The 16,112-nt window shown below is 42.5% G+C and overlaps 1 protein-coding gene across 1 annotated transcript; it reads left to right on the top strand.

The window, feature by feature from the left end:
• The first annotated feature begins 659 nt into the window (after window positions 1–659).
• On the top strand, window positions 660–16,112 carry EXOSC10 (exosome component 10). The gene is made up of 25 exons (XM_054291938.1): window positions 660–809; window positions 2,318–2,454; window positions 2,984–3,107; window positions 3,626–3,730; window positions 4,111–4,276; window positions 4,999–5,110; window positions 5,378–5,453; window positions 5,591–5,701; window positions 6,148–6,291; window positions 6,660–6,850; window positions 7,555–7,711; window positions 8,689–8,837; window positions 9,114–9,164; window positions 9,900–10,011; window positions 10,648–10,698; window positions 11,241–11,319; window positions 11,478–11,599; window positions 11,889–11,984; window positions 12,604–12,678; window positions 13,099–13,186; window positions 13,312–13,385; window positions 13,933–14,113; window positions 14,556–14,617; window positions 15,272–15,345; window positions 15,924–16,112. Exons 1-25 carry the CDS (start codon window positions 681–683, stop codon window positions 15,952–15,954), a joined length of 2,697 nt encoding a protein of 898 aa, XP_054147913.1. The 5' UTR covers window positions 660–680; the 3' UTR covers window positions 15,955–16,112.

Raw genomic sequence — 16,112 nt, 5'->3', positions numbered from 1 at the left:
AGGAGCCCCTGAAGGTCCTTGGTCTGTTCAGCCTGGAGGAGACTGAGGGGAAACTGATGGCAGTCTGGATCTTCCTCCTGAGGGGAAGAGGATGGGCACACATTGATCTTTGCTCTGTGGTGACAGGGACTGGACAGGGAACGGCTGGAGCTGTGTCAGGGGAGTTTTAGGCTGGACATCAGGAAAAGGTGAAAAGGTTCTTTCCCCGGAGGGTGGTGGGGCACTGAACAGGCTCCCCAGGGAATGGGCACTGCCCAAGGCTGCCAGAGCTCCAGGAGCATTTGGACAACGTTCTCAGGTATAAGGTGGGATTGTTGGGGTGTCCAAGAGCTGATGATCCCTCTGGGTCCCTTCCTTTCTGGTGCTGGGTGTTTATTTGGGAAAAGGCCGAATGTGCCGCACCGCAGCCCGACCGGGCCGGGCAACCTTCAGGGCTCCCCTCAGCGCCTTCCTCCCATCCCACATGGGGTTGTTTGTTGGGCCGAATGTGCTGCACCGCAGCCAGGCCGGGCCATTAGGGCTCCCCTCAGCGCCTTCCTCCCATCCCACACGGGCCTGTCCTGCCCCGTTCTGCCGCTGGGGGCGCCTGCACTCCCCGGTCTTCTCCGCTCCCCCTTCCGGCCGCCAGCGCTGCGCTCTCGCGACAGCGCCCGATTCTCGCGACAGCGCCGCGCGTCAACATGGCGGCAGCCGGCCGTGAGGGGAGCCCGGCGGGGCAGGCGGGCAGCTCCAGGATGCCCGCGGGCACGGAGGGAAGCAGCACCATGTCGGCCTTGCCCGGCTTCGACAGCCCCGACGCCTTCGTCAAGGTGCGGTGGGAGAGGGGCAGGGAGGGCGGGCAGGGCACTACCGCTCCCGGCGTGCCGTGTGCGCTCGGGCCATGCCGGGAGCTGTAGTCCTGTCCCGCGGGGGCCGCGTGGGGATCCCAGCCGGAGCGGGAGGCGCCCGTGGGGTGTCCCCAATGGCAGGAGGAGGATGTGGGCCCGGCCGGCGGCTGCGGGGCCAGAGGGGTGTATCGGGACCTGTTACCGGCCTGGGTCGGGCCCTGGCCTTGTCAGCCACCGGAGATTCCTGGAAATGCCAAGGAATGGGGACCCTCGTGAGGGCTTGTCGCGATGAGAATTGTCCCATGCCTTATAAATGGCAGCGTCAGCCCCTGTGTGTTTTACCTATGCACGATGCTGATGCCGGAGGAGGGAATGGCTGCCAGATCACAAATAGGAAGCGTTGCGGGGATTTGGGGTGTTTTGTTAGAGTAATAAAGTAATTATCTGCGTTCCTGCTGGTTTAGAACTGTAGAATATTCTGAGTTGGAAGACTCCTACAGGGATCATCCAGGAGTCCAGCTCCTGGCCCTGCACAGACACCCCTACAATCCCCCCTTGTGCCTGAGGATTTTCCTAAAGCTCCTGGAGCTCTGGCAGCCTTGAGGCCATCACCATTCCCTGAGGAGCTTCTCAGTGCCTCATCACTGGAGGATGATCAGTAGTAGTTCTATAATCATTTAGTAGTTCTATAATGAAGTTTTTAGACATTCATTACTGTCTAAATGTGAAAAATGCCAATCACTTGTTTTTAAAATTTTAAAAGTTTAATAGTAATAAAATGGTTATAAAAATAGTAATACAATTAGAGTAATAATAATTTGGACAATTTGAGTTAGGACAATATGAGACAATAAAAACAAAGAGTTACAGATGTCCGGGTACCTTTTTCTGGGCAGCATGAGCCTGAAAAAGGACCCACATTAACAGAGGATTAACCATTAAAAGCACCAGCCTGTTGCATATTCATACAACTCATACATGATGCATAAATTCCATTCAAACACAGGATTCTGTCTGGTCAACGTCAACTTCTTCCTCTGAATCCTAACAGCACCTTCAAGGTGGGAAGAAGTTCGTTTCTTCTGATAATGGAGCAATAAATTCTTTTTCTCTGAAAGATTCAGGTGACCTGTGGCTGCTATGTCACTGCGAGTCCTTTCTTTAAAGAAAGTATCCTACATAGCATAGTTTCTATTTTAACATTTTTTATAACCTAAAACTATATTTAACACAGTACTTAAGAGAATTAACACAGCATCACTTTCTAACATAACCTATATAATATTCATTTTGATATTTGCAAAAAGCCAATCATAAAATACATGCATTTTTCACCCTTAATAACTATGTGAAGTTACTGCTAGTGCAAAACCACACATTAGAACCACGCAGTTCCAACCAGCCAGGCAAAGTGCATTTCTATCAAAGAGTATCCTGAGTAAACACAAAGAAAACACTGACAGAAAGCTGATAATGGTGTTCTTGCACAGTATGCTCTCGGCACAGTGGTGGCTGCAACAAAGGCATCCAACGGGCTCCCCCAGCCTGGAGACGAGTACGATTTCTACTGCAGCTTCCCTGGGTTCCGCACCTACTGCAGCACCCAGAGCGACCGCCTGCTCCGCTGGTAAGGGCCCTGCTGCACCTCGGGGCTGCTGCTGGCAGCTGGCAGTCCAAACCAGAGGGCAGCCCCTTCTTTGGCACCTTCCGACATGTTAAAGAGGTGGTTTATTTCATACATCCAGTTTTAGCTGCTTCTCTAGCACTTGGCAGCTGAAGTGGCAAGCTTGAAGAGGGCATTTCATTATAATTGCCATGAGGAGCTGTGCAGAGAGGAGCACCTGATACTGAACACATTTGTCTGTCCATTTTAAAAGTCATGTTTGTGAGAACCTAATTATAATGCTTTAATACTGTATACTTGCTTTTTCTATTTACTGCTCATGTGATGATATCTATAATTTGATTTCTTTTCATGTGATGATATCTATAATTTGACTTCTTTCAAGTGTAGAAACTATAAAGTGTAGAACTGTAAAGTGTAGAAACTGTAATTTGACTTCTTTAAAGTGTAAGAAACTGTAAGAGAACTGGATGTTTTAGTGTTTAGATAGCCTGCTTTCAGACTGCTGACAGCTGTTCTGCTCTCTTCCAAGCATGAGCCAGGTGATGCAGTACCACGGCTGCCGGAGCCTCATGCAAGATTCCAGCAAAGTGACAGGGCTGGAAGATAAGTTTGATATGCTGGTTGACTCCAATGATGTCATTCTTGAAAGAGTGGTAAGCAAATTATTTCTGGATGTGGTTCTTAAAAAGTGTTCTGTTGCCACAAGCTTTCTTTTTTATGTTGTTGCAAGAACTTTAGTCGTACAGCTTCCACAATTAATCACTATTTCCTCAATTTTATGTATTCTCTTTTTATTTTAAAAACCCCAAATGTATTCCCTTTTTATTTTAAAATCTTCCAAATGCTAGGCCAGAGATTGCAGCGGCTAAGGTAGGTGAGCCAAATGGCTGGAAGGTAATATGGGATGTGTGAGGAAACTAAATGCAGTTTGACATAAAATCCTCACAGCCTGAGAATATGTCTGTACATTTGAGAGTGCTTCTCTGAGGAAACTCTTCCCACCCCTGATCTTCAACATACTCCTCCCATGTTTGTCTGTCTTGTGTTGCACAGAATTTGGGGGAGATGGCTATGGAGGTACCAACCTACATGGTTTTCTTTACTCAGTCTGACTAGAGTGTTTGAGTGTAGTGATTTAACAGGTGCTTCACATTGTTTTTCTGGATTTTAGAGTATTTTATTGGATGAAGCATCAGGAGTGAATAGAAACCAGCAGCCAGTCCTGCCAGCTGGGTTACAGCCCCCACAGATGATTGTTTCCAGCTGGAACCGTAAGGTGAGGCCCCCATGCTCAGTTTGGCTGTGTTAGCTCAGCTGTACTCCCAGCTGTTCTACCAGTTCTCCGGTAGAGTTGAGTATTTCAATGTTCCATGATGTTTTTTCACACATTCTAAGTACCTCTCTCTTATTCCTCTTCATTCAAACTTGGTTCTGAAATCTTTGTGCTTTCAGTTGCCATTTCAGTTTCACATGCTCAACAGCCTTTCCTGCACTTATGAATTCAGGATCTTGAGTCCCAGCTTTTTTTCCTTACTGAAAAAAAGTTACTCAGTTTTAAATGCGAGGTATAACTCCTCTGAATGTTGGATCAGACTGAGCAAAAGATCTGGTAAATCATGTTGGTTTTACCTCTGGTTTTTTATTTTTTTTAAATAGGCAGGAGAATACCACAAAAGATCTCAGTCTGAAACATTCCGACTGCTTCATGCCAAGAATATTTCTCGACCACAGCTGAAGTTTCGTGAAAAGATTGACAATTCCAACACTCCCTTTGTACCTAAAATTTTTATCAAACCAAATGCTTTGAAGCCTTTGCCTGAAGGTAAGGGGTTTATTTTTGGGGGTGTAATTTGTTGCAAGTATTTGACACAAATCTGTCCTCACAGTCTAGAGGAGAAATCATGGACTATAAAAACAAGTAGCAGGAGATGTTGAATGTTTGGGTGTAGTGATCTTGGTGACACTGTTGTTTCCATATCTGTGATGTCAGGGTAGATCAGCAAACAGCATCTTCTTGCTGGTATACAGCAAATAATCTGTTCCAAACAGATAATCTGCTGCTGCTTTTTACCACCTTGAACATGCATGAGAGTCACTTTTGCATGAGAAGTCTTGATTAGACTAGTTGGCTTTACAGATATTCTTTCAGATGGATGAGCTGCAGTATGTGTATGAGGACATCTGCCTTTGGTTCTGGTGCTTTATCAAAGCTGTCAGGAATACATTCTGCTGCTGCCAGTTCATCTGTATTCTGCATTGATGCAGTTGTACTTTCAGTACCTGGGAAGGCTTGAAAAATTTTTCTGAAGATTTTTCAATTTCCATCCAAGCTTTTGTCCCAAAACCACCTCGTGTCTTCCTAAAAACAGCCAAGTAACCGAGTTGTTATTTCAGGTACAAAATGACAGCAAAAGCAGCAGCACTAAATTGCTAAGATTTTTAATACTTTGTAAACTCTTGTGGTGGGTGGAGGGGGAGATAGTGGTAGGCTGAGAACGTGTTGTGTGGGGGACCTAGTCCAGTTATTCCATATTGGTTGTTCAGCCCTCACAAAAAGTGGACGGCAGAGAAAGGAGCGCCCCGAGGACTTGGATGTGCCAGCTGCTTTGGCAGACTTCATACATCAGCAGAGGACGCAGAAAACTGAGCAAGACATGTAAGAAACTAACCTGCCAGCAAGGTGCTTGGAGTCCCCTGGGTGAACCTGTGTGCTCAGATTGTGCTGATGCTCATCATGTATAACAGTTCTGCATGTGTTTGTGGCCACACTACATTGTATGTGATTTGCTTTAGACCTCTGCAGTTACATTAAACCTCTGCTTAAAAAAGAGACAGAATAGGGAAACTACCACAGCCTCTGTGCTCTGTCCTCATAAAGAGGACTGGAATTCAGTCTGTGCTTGTCTCTTCCTAATTTCCACAGGTTTGCTCACCCTTACCAGTATGAACTGGAGCATTTTTCTCCACCAGATGAAGTTCTCAAGAAACCTGAACTCCAGGTTGGTGCCCACTTTAATTTTAAACTACAGATATAGTACATTTAAAGCCATACTTGCCAAATTTCAGGTTTGAGGGTGGAGGTTGGGATTGGGAGTTGACAGTGAATATGCCATGCCTAATTCATTTGCTCTGCCAGATGTACAGGCCCATTGAGGAAACACCCTGTCATTTTATCACCACACTGGATGAGCTGGTAGAACTAAATGAAAAGCTTATGACTTGTAAAGAATTTGCCTTGGACTTAGAGGTAATCCAATTGCATTTTATGTTTAGAAGTTACACGTGTACTTTTAGGAGCTAGGAGACCATTATATTCTTCTCATGGTGGGGTAGGGGGTGGTTTTCTCATGGATTTTGTACTCCCTGATATGAGAAGACAGTTCCTGACATAATATCTGTCTGATATTACCTATAAGGTTGAATTAAACTGTGTCAGTATTAGAAGTTTTCCAATGGCAGGGCTGGATGTACACTTCTTAGTGAATTTGATCTTCTTTCAATTAATCTCTTTTTTTTAATGTCTTAGTCACTGCAAAGAGAAAGTTTGGTCATCCAGTCCCTTTTTTTCTCAAAAAACTCCTTGTTGCTCTTTCTTCCCTCACTTAGAATGCCGTTTATTTTATAGTATTTATTTATTTTATAGTATTGTTTCTGTAATGAATCCCAGCTTCCATCTCTCTTCCCTAATTCCAGCACCACTCCTACAGGAGCTTCCTTGGCTTGACGTGTCTGATGCAGATTTCCACCCGAACAGAAGATTTCATCATTGATACACTGGAACTGCGCAGTGACCTGAACATCCTCAATGAGACCTTCACAGACCCTGCAATTGTGAAGGTCAGCTGCAAAATTCACCAAATTTTTTAAAAATTTGTATTATTGTTGTTTTAGTTTAAGCTTTCTTAGAGTTAAAACCACACTGTGTGCTCAGTCTTGATCACTCGATTTAAACTTTCTTAAAATTAAAATCACACTGTGTGCTCAGTCTTGATCCCTTGATTCTGCTTTCACTACAATTTGTTCAGGAGCCTGTTTCCTTGATGTTAGTAGTGATTTGCTTGCCAGATGCACTTATTTAGTAGTTCTATACTTAACAGTAAAAAACAGAGAAAAGAAATCTAGACACACGAGTGTGAAAGCACAGCACTACCAGCCTGGAGTAGAAATGTTCTTCGTATCATCCCCAAATTTTTATGCTTTTCAAGGTCCTTCATGGTGCTGATTCAGATGTGGAATGGCTGCAAAGAGACTTTGGTCTGTACTTGGTGAATGTGTTTGATACTCACCAAGCTGCTCGTCTCCTCAATCTTGGCAGACATTCTTTGGATCACTTGCTGAAGCTGTATTGCAATGTAGATGCTGACAAGAAATACCAGCTGGCTGACTGGAGAATACGGTAAAAACTGACCCTCAGATGGGCTGGAGCTGCAAGGTAGCACTTCTCCTTGTTTCCATTGCTAGAGCTTCTTCTTGCAGGAAAAGTTATGGGTTGGTCTCCATGTGAATGAGCACAGCATTTGCCTGGCTGTGCCCAAAGTTTTTGAGTATTACATTTTCCCACTTTTTTAAATTAAATTAGGTCTTTTTGGAAAGATCTGCAAAGATGAAGTAATGAAAATCTGGAAGCCCACTTCTTAGGAACAGTTCTTAATCACTACAGTGTTACAGAGATAGTATTTGCTCCTCTAGTGCTCCCACAAAAACAGGTGTGTGCAGATGGTGTTGGAGCAGTGATCTTGACTATGCAGGTGCACCCTGCACACCACAGATATCTCAAGTCTACTTCTGTAGGCTCTGCAGAGAGAAAAGAGCTATGACAAATACCATAGCAAGCAGTTGTGCCACATGATTTAGCTACACAGCAGTTCTGCTCTCCAGCACACAAACAAGGATGTGAACTGGAGAGTGCACAGCATTTTACTGCTGGTCCCTAACCCATCCTGCAGTACCGAAACAGATTTTCCATGTTAGCTCTTGGCATGTTTCATATGCATTTTGCCCTAATATGCCTTTTAAGAGAAAAGTAACAGTTTTAAGAGAAAAGTAACAGCTTGGCAGGACAGCTGAAATATGTTGGTGTAATTCTGGCTCTTTTTGTAGCCCTTTGCCAGAAGAAATGATCCGGTATGCCCGTGAGGACACTCACTACCTGCTCTACATCTATGATAAAGTGAGGGAGCTGCTGTGGGAGAGAGGCAAGGAGCAGCCCACACAGCTGCAGGTTGTGTGGCAGCGCAGCAGGGACATCTGCCTGAAGGTAAAGCTTCACCTGCTCTGATTACCTGCACCTATTCTATGTCTTTTTCTTTTTGTGTGTCTAAAAATGTGTGCATATACTCTGACTCAGTCATGTGCAGTCACTTTCACCAGCTGTGGTCCTTGGATTCAGATGCCTTCATGCTCTTTTTTGAATGCTAGTATTCCTTAGCCTCACAGGGCATTCAGGTGTGTTATTTCTAAGAGAGTTGTTACATTTCTGCTTCTGTTGGATGGTCAAAAAGTTCAAAGCCTCACTGGAGCTGCATTCATAGACAACTATGTGGCTCCTGTGGAAAACACTGTGTGAAAGTAGGCTTTATGTGATGTAGTAAAGCTTGATGATAGTAAAGCTGCTCCTGAATTTGATGAGGGTGGATTTCCCCTAACAATGGATGAGATGTTTTTCAGGAACAGGCTCCTACCAATAGTTTAGGATGAAAAGCTCAAAGACACATTGTACCTGAGTGAATTTAGTAAAGGCACATTGTACCTGAGTGAATTTAGTAAAGATACATTGTACCTGAGTGAATTTAGTAAAGGCACATTGTACCCAAGTGAATTTAATAAAGACACATTGTACCCAAGTGAATTTAATAAAGACACATTGTACCAGAGTGAATTTAGTAAAGACACATTGTACCTGAGTGAATTTAGTAAAGACACGTTGTACCTGAGTGAATTTAGTAAAGGCACATTGTACCTGAGTGAATTTAGTAAAGACACATTGTACCTGAGTGAATTTAGTAAAGACACGTTGTACCTGAGTGAATTTAGTAAAGGCACGTTGTACCTGAGTGAATTTAGTAAAGACACATTATACCTGAGTGAATTTAGTAAAGGCACATTATACCTGAGTGAATTTAGTAAAGGCACATTGTACCTGAGTGAATTTAGTCCCCTGATGTCCGTGTGAGATTCTATGTCTGAGAGAGGCAAAACAGAAAGCTCACAAGTGCTTCTTTTTTTCCTATCCAGAAATACATCAAGCCCCTCTTTACAGATGAATCCTACCTTGATCTCTACAGGAGGCAGAAAAAACACCTTGATACCCAACAGCTGGCAGCATTCAGGCTGCTGTTTGCATGGAGAGACAAGATAGCACGTCAAGAGGATGAGAGCACAGGGTAGGAAATCTTTTGCTATGGACACTGACTTAAAGCTTTAGTAAATCTCTTGCATTATGCCCTTTCCACCCTTTAGATGGGAACTACTTTGTTACGTCTAGAAGTTACTGTGCTACATCAGGCTGCTTGTTACACAGAAGTTCTGTTATGTTTCTTTTCTTTTTAAATTATTTCATCATCTCAGACCTTGTAATGGTGGCAGAGTTGTGTACTTTGAAGGTAGTTTTAATTGTTTTTAACATTCTGTTACATTCATACCACCTCTTTGTGTTGTAGGTATGTGCTACCAAACCATATGCTGTTGAAGATTGCAGAGGAGCTGCCCAAGTAAGTTTTGTTCACACTGGAAGAGTCTTACTTGATCTTAGTATCCAGCAAGTCACTCCCAAGTAACTTTTGTTCACATTGAAGGAGTTTTACTTGATCTTAATATCCAGCAAGTCACTTCCAAGTGTGTAATTACTTCTGCAGTTGGTCCCTTCCTTCCAGCTGTCAGTGCTGCTTTTCTCTATAGCAGTTCAGTTTGGAAGAGAAATAAATAGCAGTACTCCTTCAGAAGGCTTCAGATGTCTGGGATACATCACTTGGATTGTATTGCACTAATAAACCACATTCCTTTGCCTTGCTCTGTGTTACACATTCCCTCTGAGGTTCCTGCACTTTTACAGAGCAAGACAGGGGTGAGTGCCCCCAAAACTTATTTGGATTTTTATTGCAGTTCCTAAAGAGTGGGGAGGGCAAGGGACAGATCCCTTAAAACACCCAATTTATACAATATTTTCCTCAAACATTTGGCACTCATCACCTAACAACCATACTTGAGAATAAAAAAAATACATCTTTAAAGGCCGGTGAGTACTGAATGAAATGATGATAAGGAGTGCTGATTCTATGGCTTCTCCTCATCTGCACAAACCTGGTGCAGAATTTCATCACAGAGATTAAAAAATCTGACTTGTCTTGCTCTGTCACAGTCAGGATAGTGGTTATATCCTTTGAATGCAAATGCCCAACATACCAGCCATAAATACAGCACACTGAATTTTCCTCCTCTCTCTGCAGAGAATGCCAGGGTATCATTGCTTGCTGTAACCCTGTCCCACCCCTTGTTCGGCAGCAGCTTAATGAATTGCATCTGCTCATTCAGCAGGCCCGAGAGATGCCTCTTCTCAAGGTAGGAGTAACTTCTACTACACAGGAGATTAATCACTGACATCCCTAAGCCAGGCCCTGGAGTTCAATGCTCACCTGTGATGATGTATATGCTGAAATTTGCTTTTTGAACACTGAATTTTGTAGTAGAACAGAAAGATGTGTTGTAACTTCTTGCCTGTCTGCTGTGTAGTGGCTTACACCCAGTGTAGTTTCTTGGAAAACTGGAGCAGTAAATGAACAGACACTCCTTGAACAAAATGCAGCTTGTCTTATACTGTACATCACATTTGCCTGTGTGAGGAAGAACTCCATCTTGTGGAATTTGCTGGCCATGTAAATGGACTCATAAATATTTTACAGCTATGGTGAGGCAAAAGAACCAACCTAGGTGTAAGAAATTAATTAGTTAAAATATATCAGCAGCATGTTGGTATTAATACAGCTTTCATCCATAGTGAAAAAAACATGTGAGCAAGAGTGTGCCCTCACTGTGTGAGTTGTTTGAATGTATAGCCAAGTGCAAACACTGCAGGACAAGAAGAAAGTAATTTTATTATCCTGCTAGCTTGTAATAAATGTGATGAAAACATTGATAAGGTGGCCAGTCTAGAAGAAACAGGGCTTTTAAGTGACTGACCTTTCTCTCCCATTCTAGTCTGAGATGACTTCAGCAGTCAGGAAGAGAGCACCTCTGCCCAACCCTGAGGTATTGTTTGCATTGTATTTTTACTTTGTGTCTTAAGCCTTAAACTTGGAAACAAATGTATCCAAATTCTACCTGCTAGTAAATTGCTTCTCTCATCCAATTTACAAGTTTCTCTGCTTTAGCTAAATGACACTTATCTGTGCCAGATTCATAATATTACCAGTTGTTAACTGTTATTTTACAAACCACCATGAAGCAGCACTTAAGGTTTCATCAGCAAACACTCTGGCTGCTGGACAGTTTCATGTATGTTGGAATATTTTGACTGAGCTGTAAGAAGAGAGGTTTCAGATAAGTTTCTAAGGCTGACTTTTCTCTCTTGTCATGTACATAAAGTGCAGCATCTCATTAGCTCATGGGTGTTTGCACAGGTAGCATTTGATGCCAGCTGCAATGTGCTCTGGCACATGAGCTACACTAAGAATATTCTATCTCTGAATTTCATCCCTTTTTTTTGAATTTTCATTAAAGTGTCTCTGCAGTTTGTGAAAATAATAGATCATAGTGCATCAATGGTGTTTATAATTTGAATCTCTCTGCAGAAGCTGGAGAATGCCCTCTTTGGACCACATGACAGCTCACGGATTCCTATGGATGATTTTCAGAATAACTCTGCTTTGGGTAATTTAGAGTTAACCTAAAAGCTGTGCTAATAATGATGGAGCTTTGACATGGGGAAAATAAGCAATCCTGAAAAAACTTTCAGGGAAACCTCATGACACAAAAGAGCAGTAAAATAGACAAGACTCTAATAAAAATTTTGTCTCCTTTTCATGCAGACCCTGCACTGGTTTTGGAAGATGTTTGTCTCTTTTCAGACAGTGAGAGGACAAAGGATATTCAAGATAATCAGCCAGAATCAACATGTCTTGTTGCTACTACCACTGTCAGCATATTCAGTGTAAGCAGTATGTTTGTGACAGTGTCAGTGTTGAAATAATAGAAAACAGATTTAATAACTGTGTTTAAGTGTTGAAATAAGATGGAAATGCATGGCAATGGTACTGACTTTTGACAAGCATAAAGCCTAACCAAAACAAATGGGTTAGGAAGCCAGCCAGGTTCCTCCATGTCTCTGGAGGGTCACTGCTGTCAGTAGAATTTCAGAGTGAGAAGCAACATGGCATGAAGTGGCAGTGGCCAAACAAAAAGAATATTTGTGTTAATATTTCTTCCTTTTTTTCTTTAAGGAATGTGATGAAAATGAAGGAAATAAGAAGACTTTGACCACTGCACAGCGGAAAGCTCAGCTAATAATGGAGTCCTTTGAAAATCCATTTAAAATGGTAAAAGCTCCCAGTAGTGGGATTCAGATTCCCCAATGCAGAGGGTGCCCTGAGCTTGATTTTCTGCCATATCAGAAGGGCCTGATAGAGCATCAGCTGCTGCTCTCTGACAGGAATCAAGGGATTGTCCCTGCAGAGACACATGTGTGGAATTGTTTTCAAACCACATTTAAATACCTCTTGGATACAAGTCTTTCTACATAGTAAACAGACCATTCACTGTGGTTTTAAATCTAGTTTTAGGTTTTTCAGGTTTTTTATCTGTCCTTTATGGCTAGGATTAGTAAGCTGATTCTACTCTTGTAATGAATCAGAAGAACAATAGAATGCTGTTACACATTTGGAGTGGTAAATTACCAGAAAATAATACCAAAATTTTTTCTGGTGTGCAGTTGATGATTGGTCTGTTGGAGATGTTGTGGTTTGTGGGGAGGGGGTTTTAGTTGTTTTTTTCTTTAGTATTTCTCTTGGTAGCTGTGGTGGCTTCTTTTTTTCCACAAAGTGTTCTATCTGTAGAATATTTCTTCAAATGAACTCACTGATTTACAACAAAGTAGCATTTCAGCAATGAGCTAAATGTTACATGCTGTTTAAATCAAATTTTTTTTCCTCTCTACAGTATCTACCTCCAGAGGAGAATTCTGCCTATGTCTCACAATCTGCAAAGTTTGACCCATCATCAAAAATTTATGAAGTAAGACTGGTGCTAAAATTTCTTGCCAAGTAGTACAGAAGAAACAAATAAGTAGTTTATTTTCCATTGGGACCCTCAGCAATATAGATTTATTTTTTTCTCCTTGGATACTTCTTGAGAAACTTAACGTGTTTCTGTGACATTTGTGTCCTTTGAAGAACCAGGGATTGGAGACATTCTGTCTATCAAAGCTGAAAACGCTACTGAAAGTGTGTGCATTTGTTTTTGAGGCTTGTTTGTAGCTTTGAACTTTTAAAGCATTTGGTTTTACTTCACATGGTACAGCAGATCTTAATCTCTTTTACAGTTGAATTTGATCTTTTGTACTCAAAATGAGCACCAGTGTTAGCAAGTTTATAAACAACTTCTTGCCATAAAACTTTAAAGAAGGTGTTTCCAGGTAATATTTTTTCATTGCAGATCAGCAATCGATGGAAGTTGGTGAGTCAGGCACCAGGACAGAAGAAGGCCAAGAATGAAACCAATAAGAAAGCAGCCCAGCAGCCAGGTACAGCCACTCTTCCCTTCCTTGGTGTGCCTTGAGGCTTGATACAAAACTGCTTTGCTTGCTTTTTCTAAGCCCCTGGCTAACTTACTCCTGCCTTTTACAGTAATGCTTGTTTGTCTCCATAGCTGCCCCTGCCCAGACACAAAAGTTGAATAAAAAGCCAGCACAGAATGTTGTATCTGTTCGCCAGCAAGCCATGGTATGTCACAGAATTCCTCCTCCAGCCATTGCTCATCTTGACTGTTATAATTCAGAATGAAACTCTGAGCCCTGTAACTGAAATACCTGAATATTTATAAATATCAATATAATTGATAGTAGCCTTTGTGTGGTGCTGCCCCGGGTGTAACAACAGGCTCCTGCTAATTGTGCTGTGCACATCATCCCATCCCTCCATGTGTGCACAGGGGATGTTTCCCACTGCTCCTCACTTCCTTTAAGGCTCTTCAGTTGTTCTGCATAGGTTCCCCCAAGTATGCCAGTGGGGCCACAGCAGATCTCAGCTTCCCATATCTTGTAAAATTACAATTTAGCTTCTTATAGAAGTCCCTACTGTGAGGTAAAAAACAAAAATAGAAGTTTAGGCCCCAGGAAGAGCACAGAGATTTCTCCCCATGCTGTTATTGCCAAAGGCAAGAGCAGTCACTGAAGCCTGGCTCCGTGGGGCAGTCAATTTGCCCAATGAGATGTTTCACTCTCCTTTCTTCAACTTATCCATTTTTCTATTCTGTGGGTTGCTTCCATAGCAGGAACAAGCTAATAGGAAGAAGGAGAGAGACACAAGTGAAATAGGAGCAGAAACAGGAGCAGAGCTGCCAACACAAGAAAAGAAACGGCAGAAAAAAACCCAGCAGCCAGAGGAGCTGGAAGCACTAAAGCGGTTCACCCCCTTTGATTACAGCAATTCCAGCTTCAAAGTGTTTGCAGGTAAGATCTGATTCCTTCTAGAGTGCTGCACACTGGAAAATGTTACCAGCTGAGGTGAGTGTGGGTGCCAGTGCAGTACAGGCTGTTACACTGTGCTTACCTTAGAGTGGGGAAATAGTTCCAAAAACTGACTTGAGGAATGTACACTTTAGTATTCCTCTTGTATTTGGAAACAAAATCCTGAAATAATTGGCCAAGTGGATTGTGGATTTGGATTTTGTTTCTTTTCCCTTATCTGTTTAATTGGAACCAGGGGCTAAGAGGCAAAGGAGATTTGACTCCTTTGTGAAAAAGGAACTATTCAAAAACATCTCCTGCCCTTAAAAGATTTTACTGTGTGGGAGGCTGTAGTGAAACCTCCATATCATCAGAGGAACACTGTGGGGAATGCATTGTTCTTTATAGAAAATTTTAATAACAGCTTCTCTCCTCTCTCTCTTAGGAGGCAGCAAATCAAAACAGTCACCACAATTTGATCCTGCCAAGCAAGCTCACACAGGCAAGGTATGGACCTGTCATGAAAGGGGGAATAGAAATGTGGGTGACTGTATGTACCCAGCCAGGGGCTCTCTGGGAGGGCAGATGGTATTTTGGGCATCTGCAGAATATTCCCTAACAGCTGCTGAGGTGCAGGTTACAATCCCAAGTTCATTATTCATTATTCCTTCCCATTCAGGAGCAGCTTCCTTGGAGTCCCTCAGACTCTCTTGTTGTTTCCCACTATTCATACATTGCTTACACCTATGCCTCTATACATCACAAGCATGACATTTGGACCACAGCAAACCACCAGAAATTCCAATTCCAAATTAAATTCTCAAAAATCACAGGCATTCCAGTGGTTCCATGTCAGTTTTGCATGCTGCTCATGTACCCCTCCAAGTACTGTTATTAGGAACAGTCTCAGCTGAGAGATTTTTTTACTTAACTTATTGCTAATTGAGATTGAAAAGAAGAAAAAACCCATAAACAATCAAACCATGGCTTGCTAATGAACAGACACAATATTTTATGCTGCGTTTTATGCATATTTAGGGAAGTCAGTGAGCAGAATTCTGTGAAATTGGAAAGATCTGGCAGCACATGGAATATGCTTGGGAGGAACCTCACTGTGGTGGTGTTTTATTTAGTTGTTTGTTTGTTTGTTTCTGTGTGCAGAAATTTGCTGGAACTAACAAGCTTCAACAGTCTGGAAACCGGAGCATGTCCTACCTGGTGGGGAAAGCTGAAAGGTGGGGTTTTATCCTGTCCTCATCCAGCTGGAGTGTTTGCACACCCCTGCCCCAGAACCACAGCTATTGTCCTCTGCTGCTGTGGGAGCTTTAGCATATGTTCAGTGGAAGAGGTTGCATCACACCCTGACATCAGTTTAAAGGACAAAAAAAGAAAAAAACCCCAACAATTTAGGATTAATGCAAGGCAATTAATGCACAGATTTAGATTAATGCAATGACTGGGTGGAAGGTTTGAAATGCTGAGGTAAAAGTTGGTGTTTAAGGGTGTGGGAATTGCTTTCTTTGATCAGATAGGTGGAAGTGGAGAACATCTGCCTAGCTTGGGAGGAATAAGAGTCCTGCCAAGGATGAACATTCTTATTGTGGATAGATACTTAGTGTTTAGCTTACAGGGTTTGATTATTGTGTGTTACTTTGTCATAAAAGAGCAACACCTACCTAGGGGCAGCATTGGAGGGAGAAGGGTGCTCTGAGCCTCAGGGCCCTCTCTTGATAGAATCATTGTAACATGGTTGGATTTCAATCTTAAGTGAATTTGCTGCAATAATTAAAGTGGTTTTTAAACTCTTTTGCAGGGGTTCCACACACCACTGGCCAAAGAGATAATCTTTGTTACAGGACCTGTGGGAGTTGCTGCTGAATGAAACAGTAATTAGAAATGTTACCACCATGAGGAAGCAGATGCCAGTCATTGATCAGTTTTTGTACAGGAAAGTTTTTAAAACCATTAAAATCCTTTTTTTTTTCCAAAAGGAAAAACATCT

Source organism: Melozone crissalis, unplaced genomic scaffold (assembly GCF_028551555.1).
Source record: "Melozone crissalis strain CALT ecotype California unplaced genomic scaffold, PUWL_Pcris_2 ptg000107l_1, whole genome shotgun sequence".
NCBI lineage: Eukaryota > Metazoa > Chordata > Aves > Passeriformes > Passerellidae > Melozone > Melozone crissalis.
Note: the sequence above shows the minus strand (reverse complement) of the source record. Positions and strands in the feature narration are given on the sequence as shown.

Coding starts and splice junctions, on each gene's coding strand:
- EXOSC10 (XM_054291938.1), top strand. CDS start 681: ATGGCGGCAGCCGGCCGTGAGGGGAGCCCGGCGGGGCAGGCGGGCAGC. Junction 10,012..10,647: donor GAGAGATGCCTCTTCTCAAG/GTAGGAGTAACT, acceptor CTCCCATTCTAG/TCTGAGATGACTTCAGCAGT. Junction 13,187..13,311: donor GAAAGCAGCCCAGCAGCCAG/GTACAGCCACTC, acceptor TTGTCTCCATAG/CTGCCCCTGCCCAGACACAA.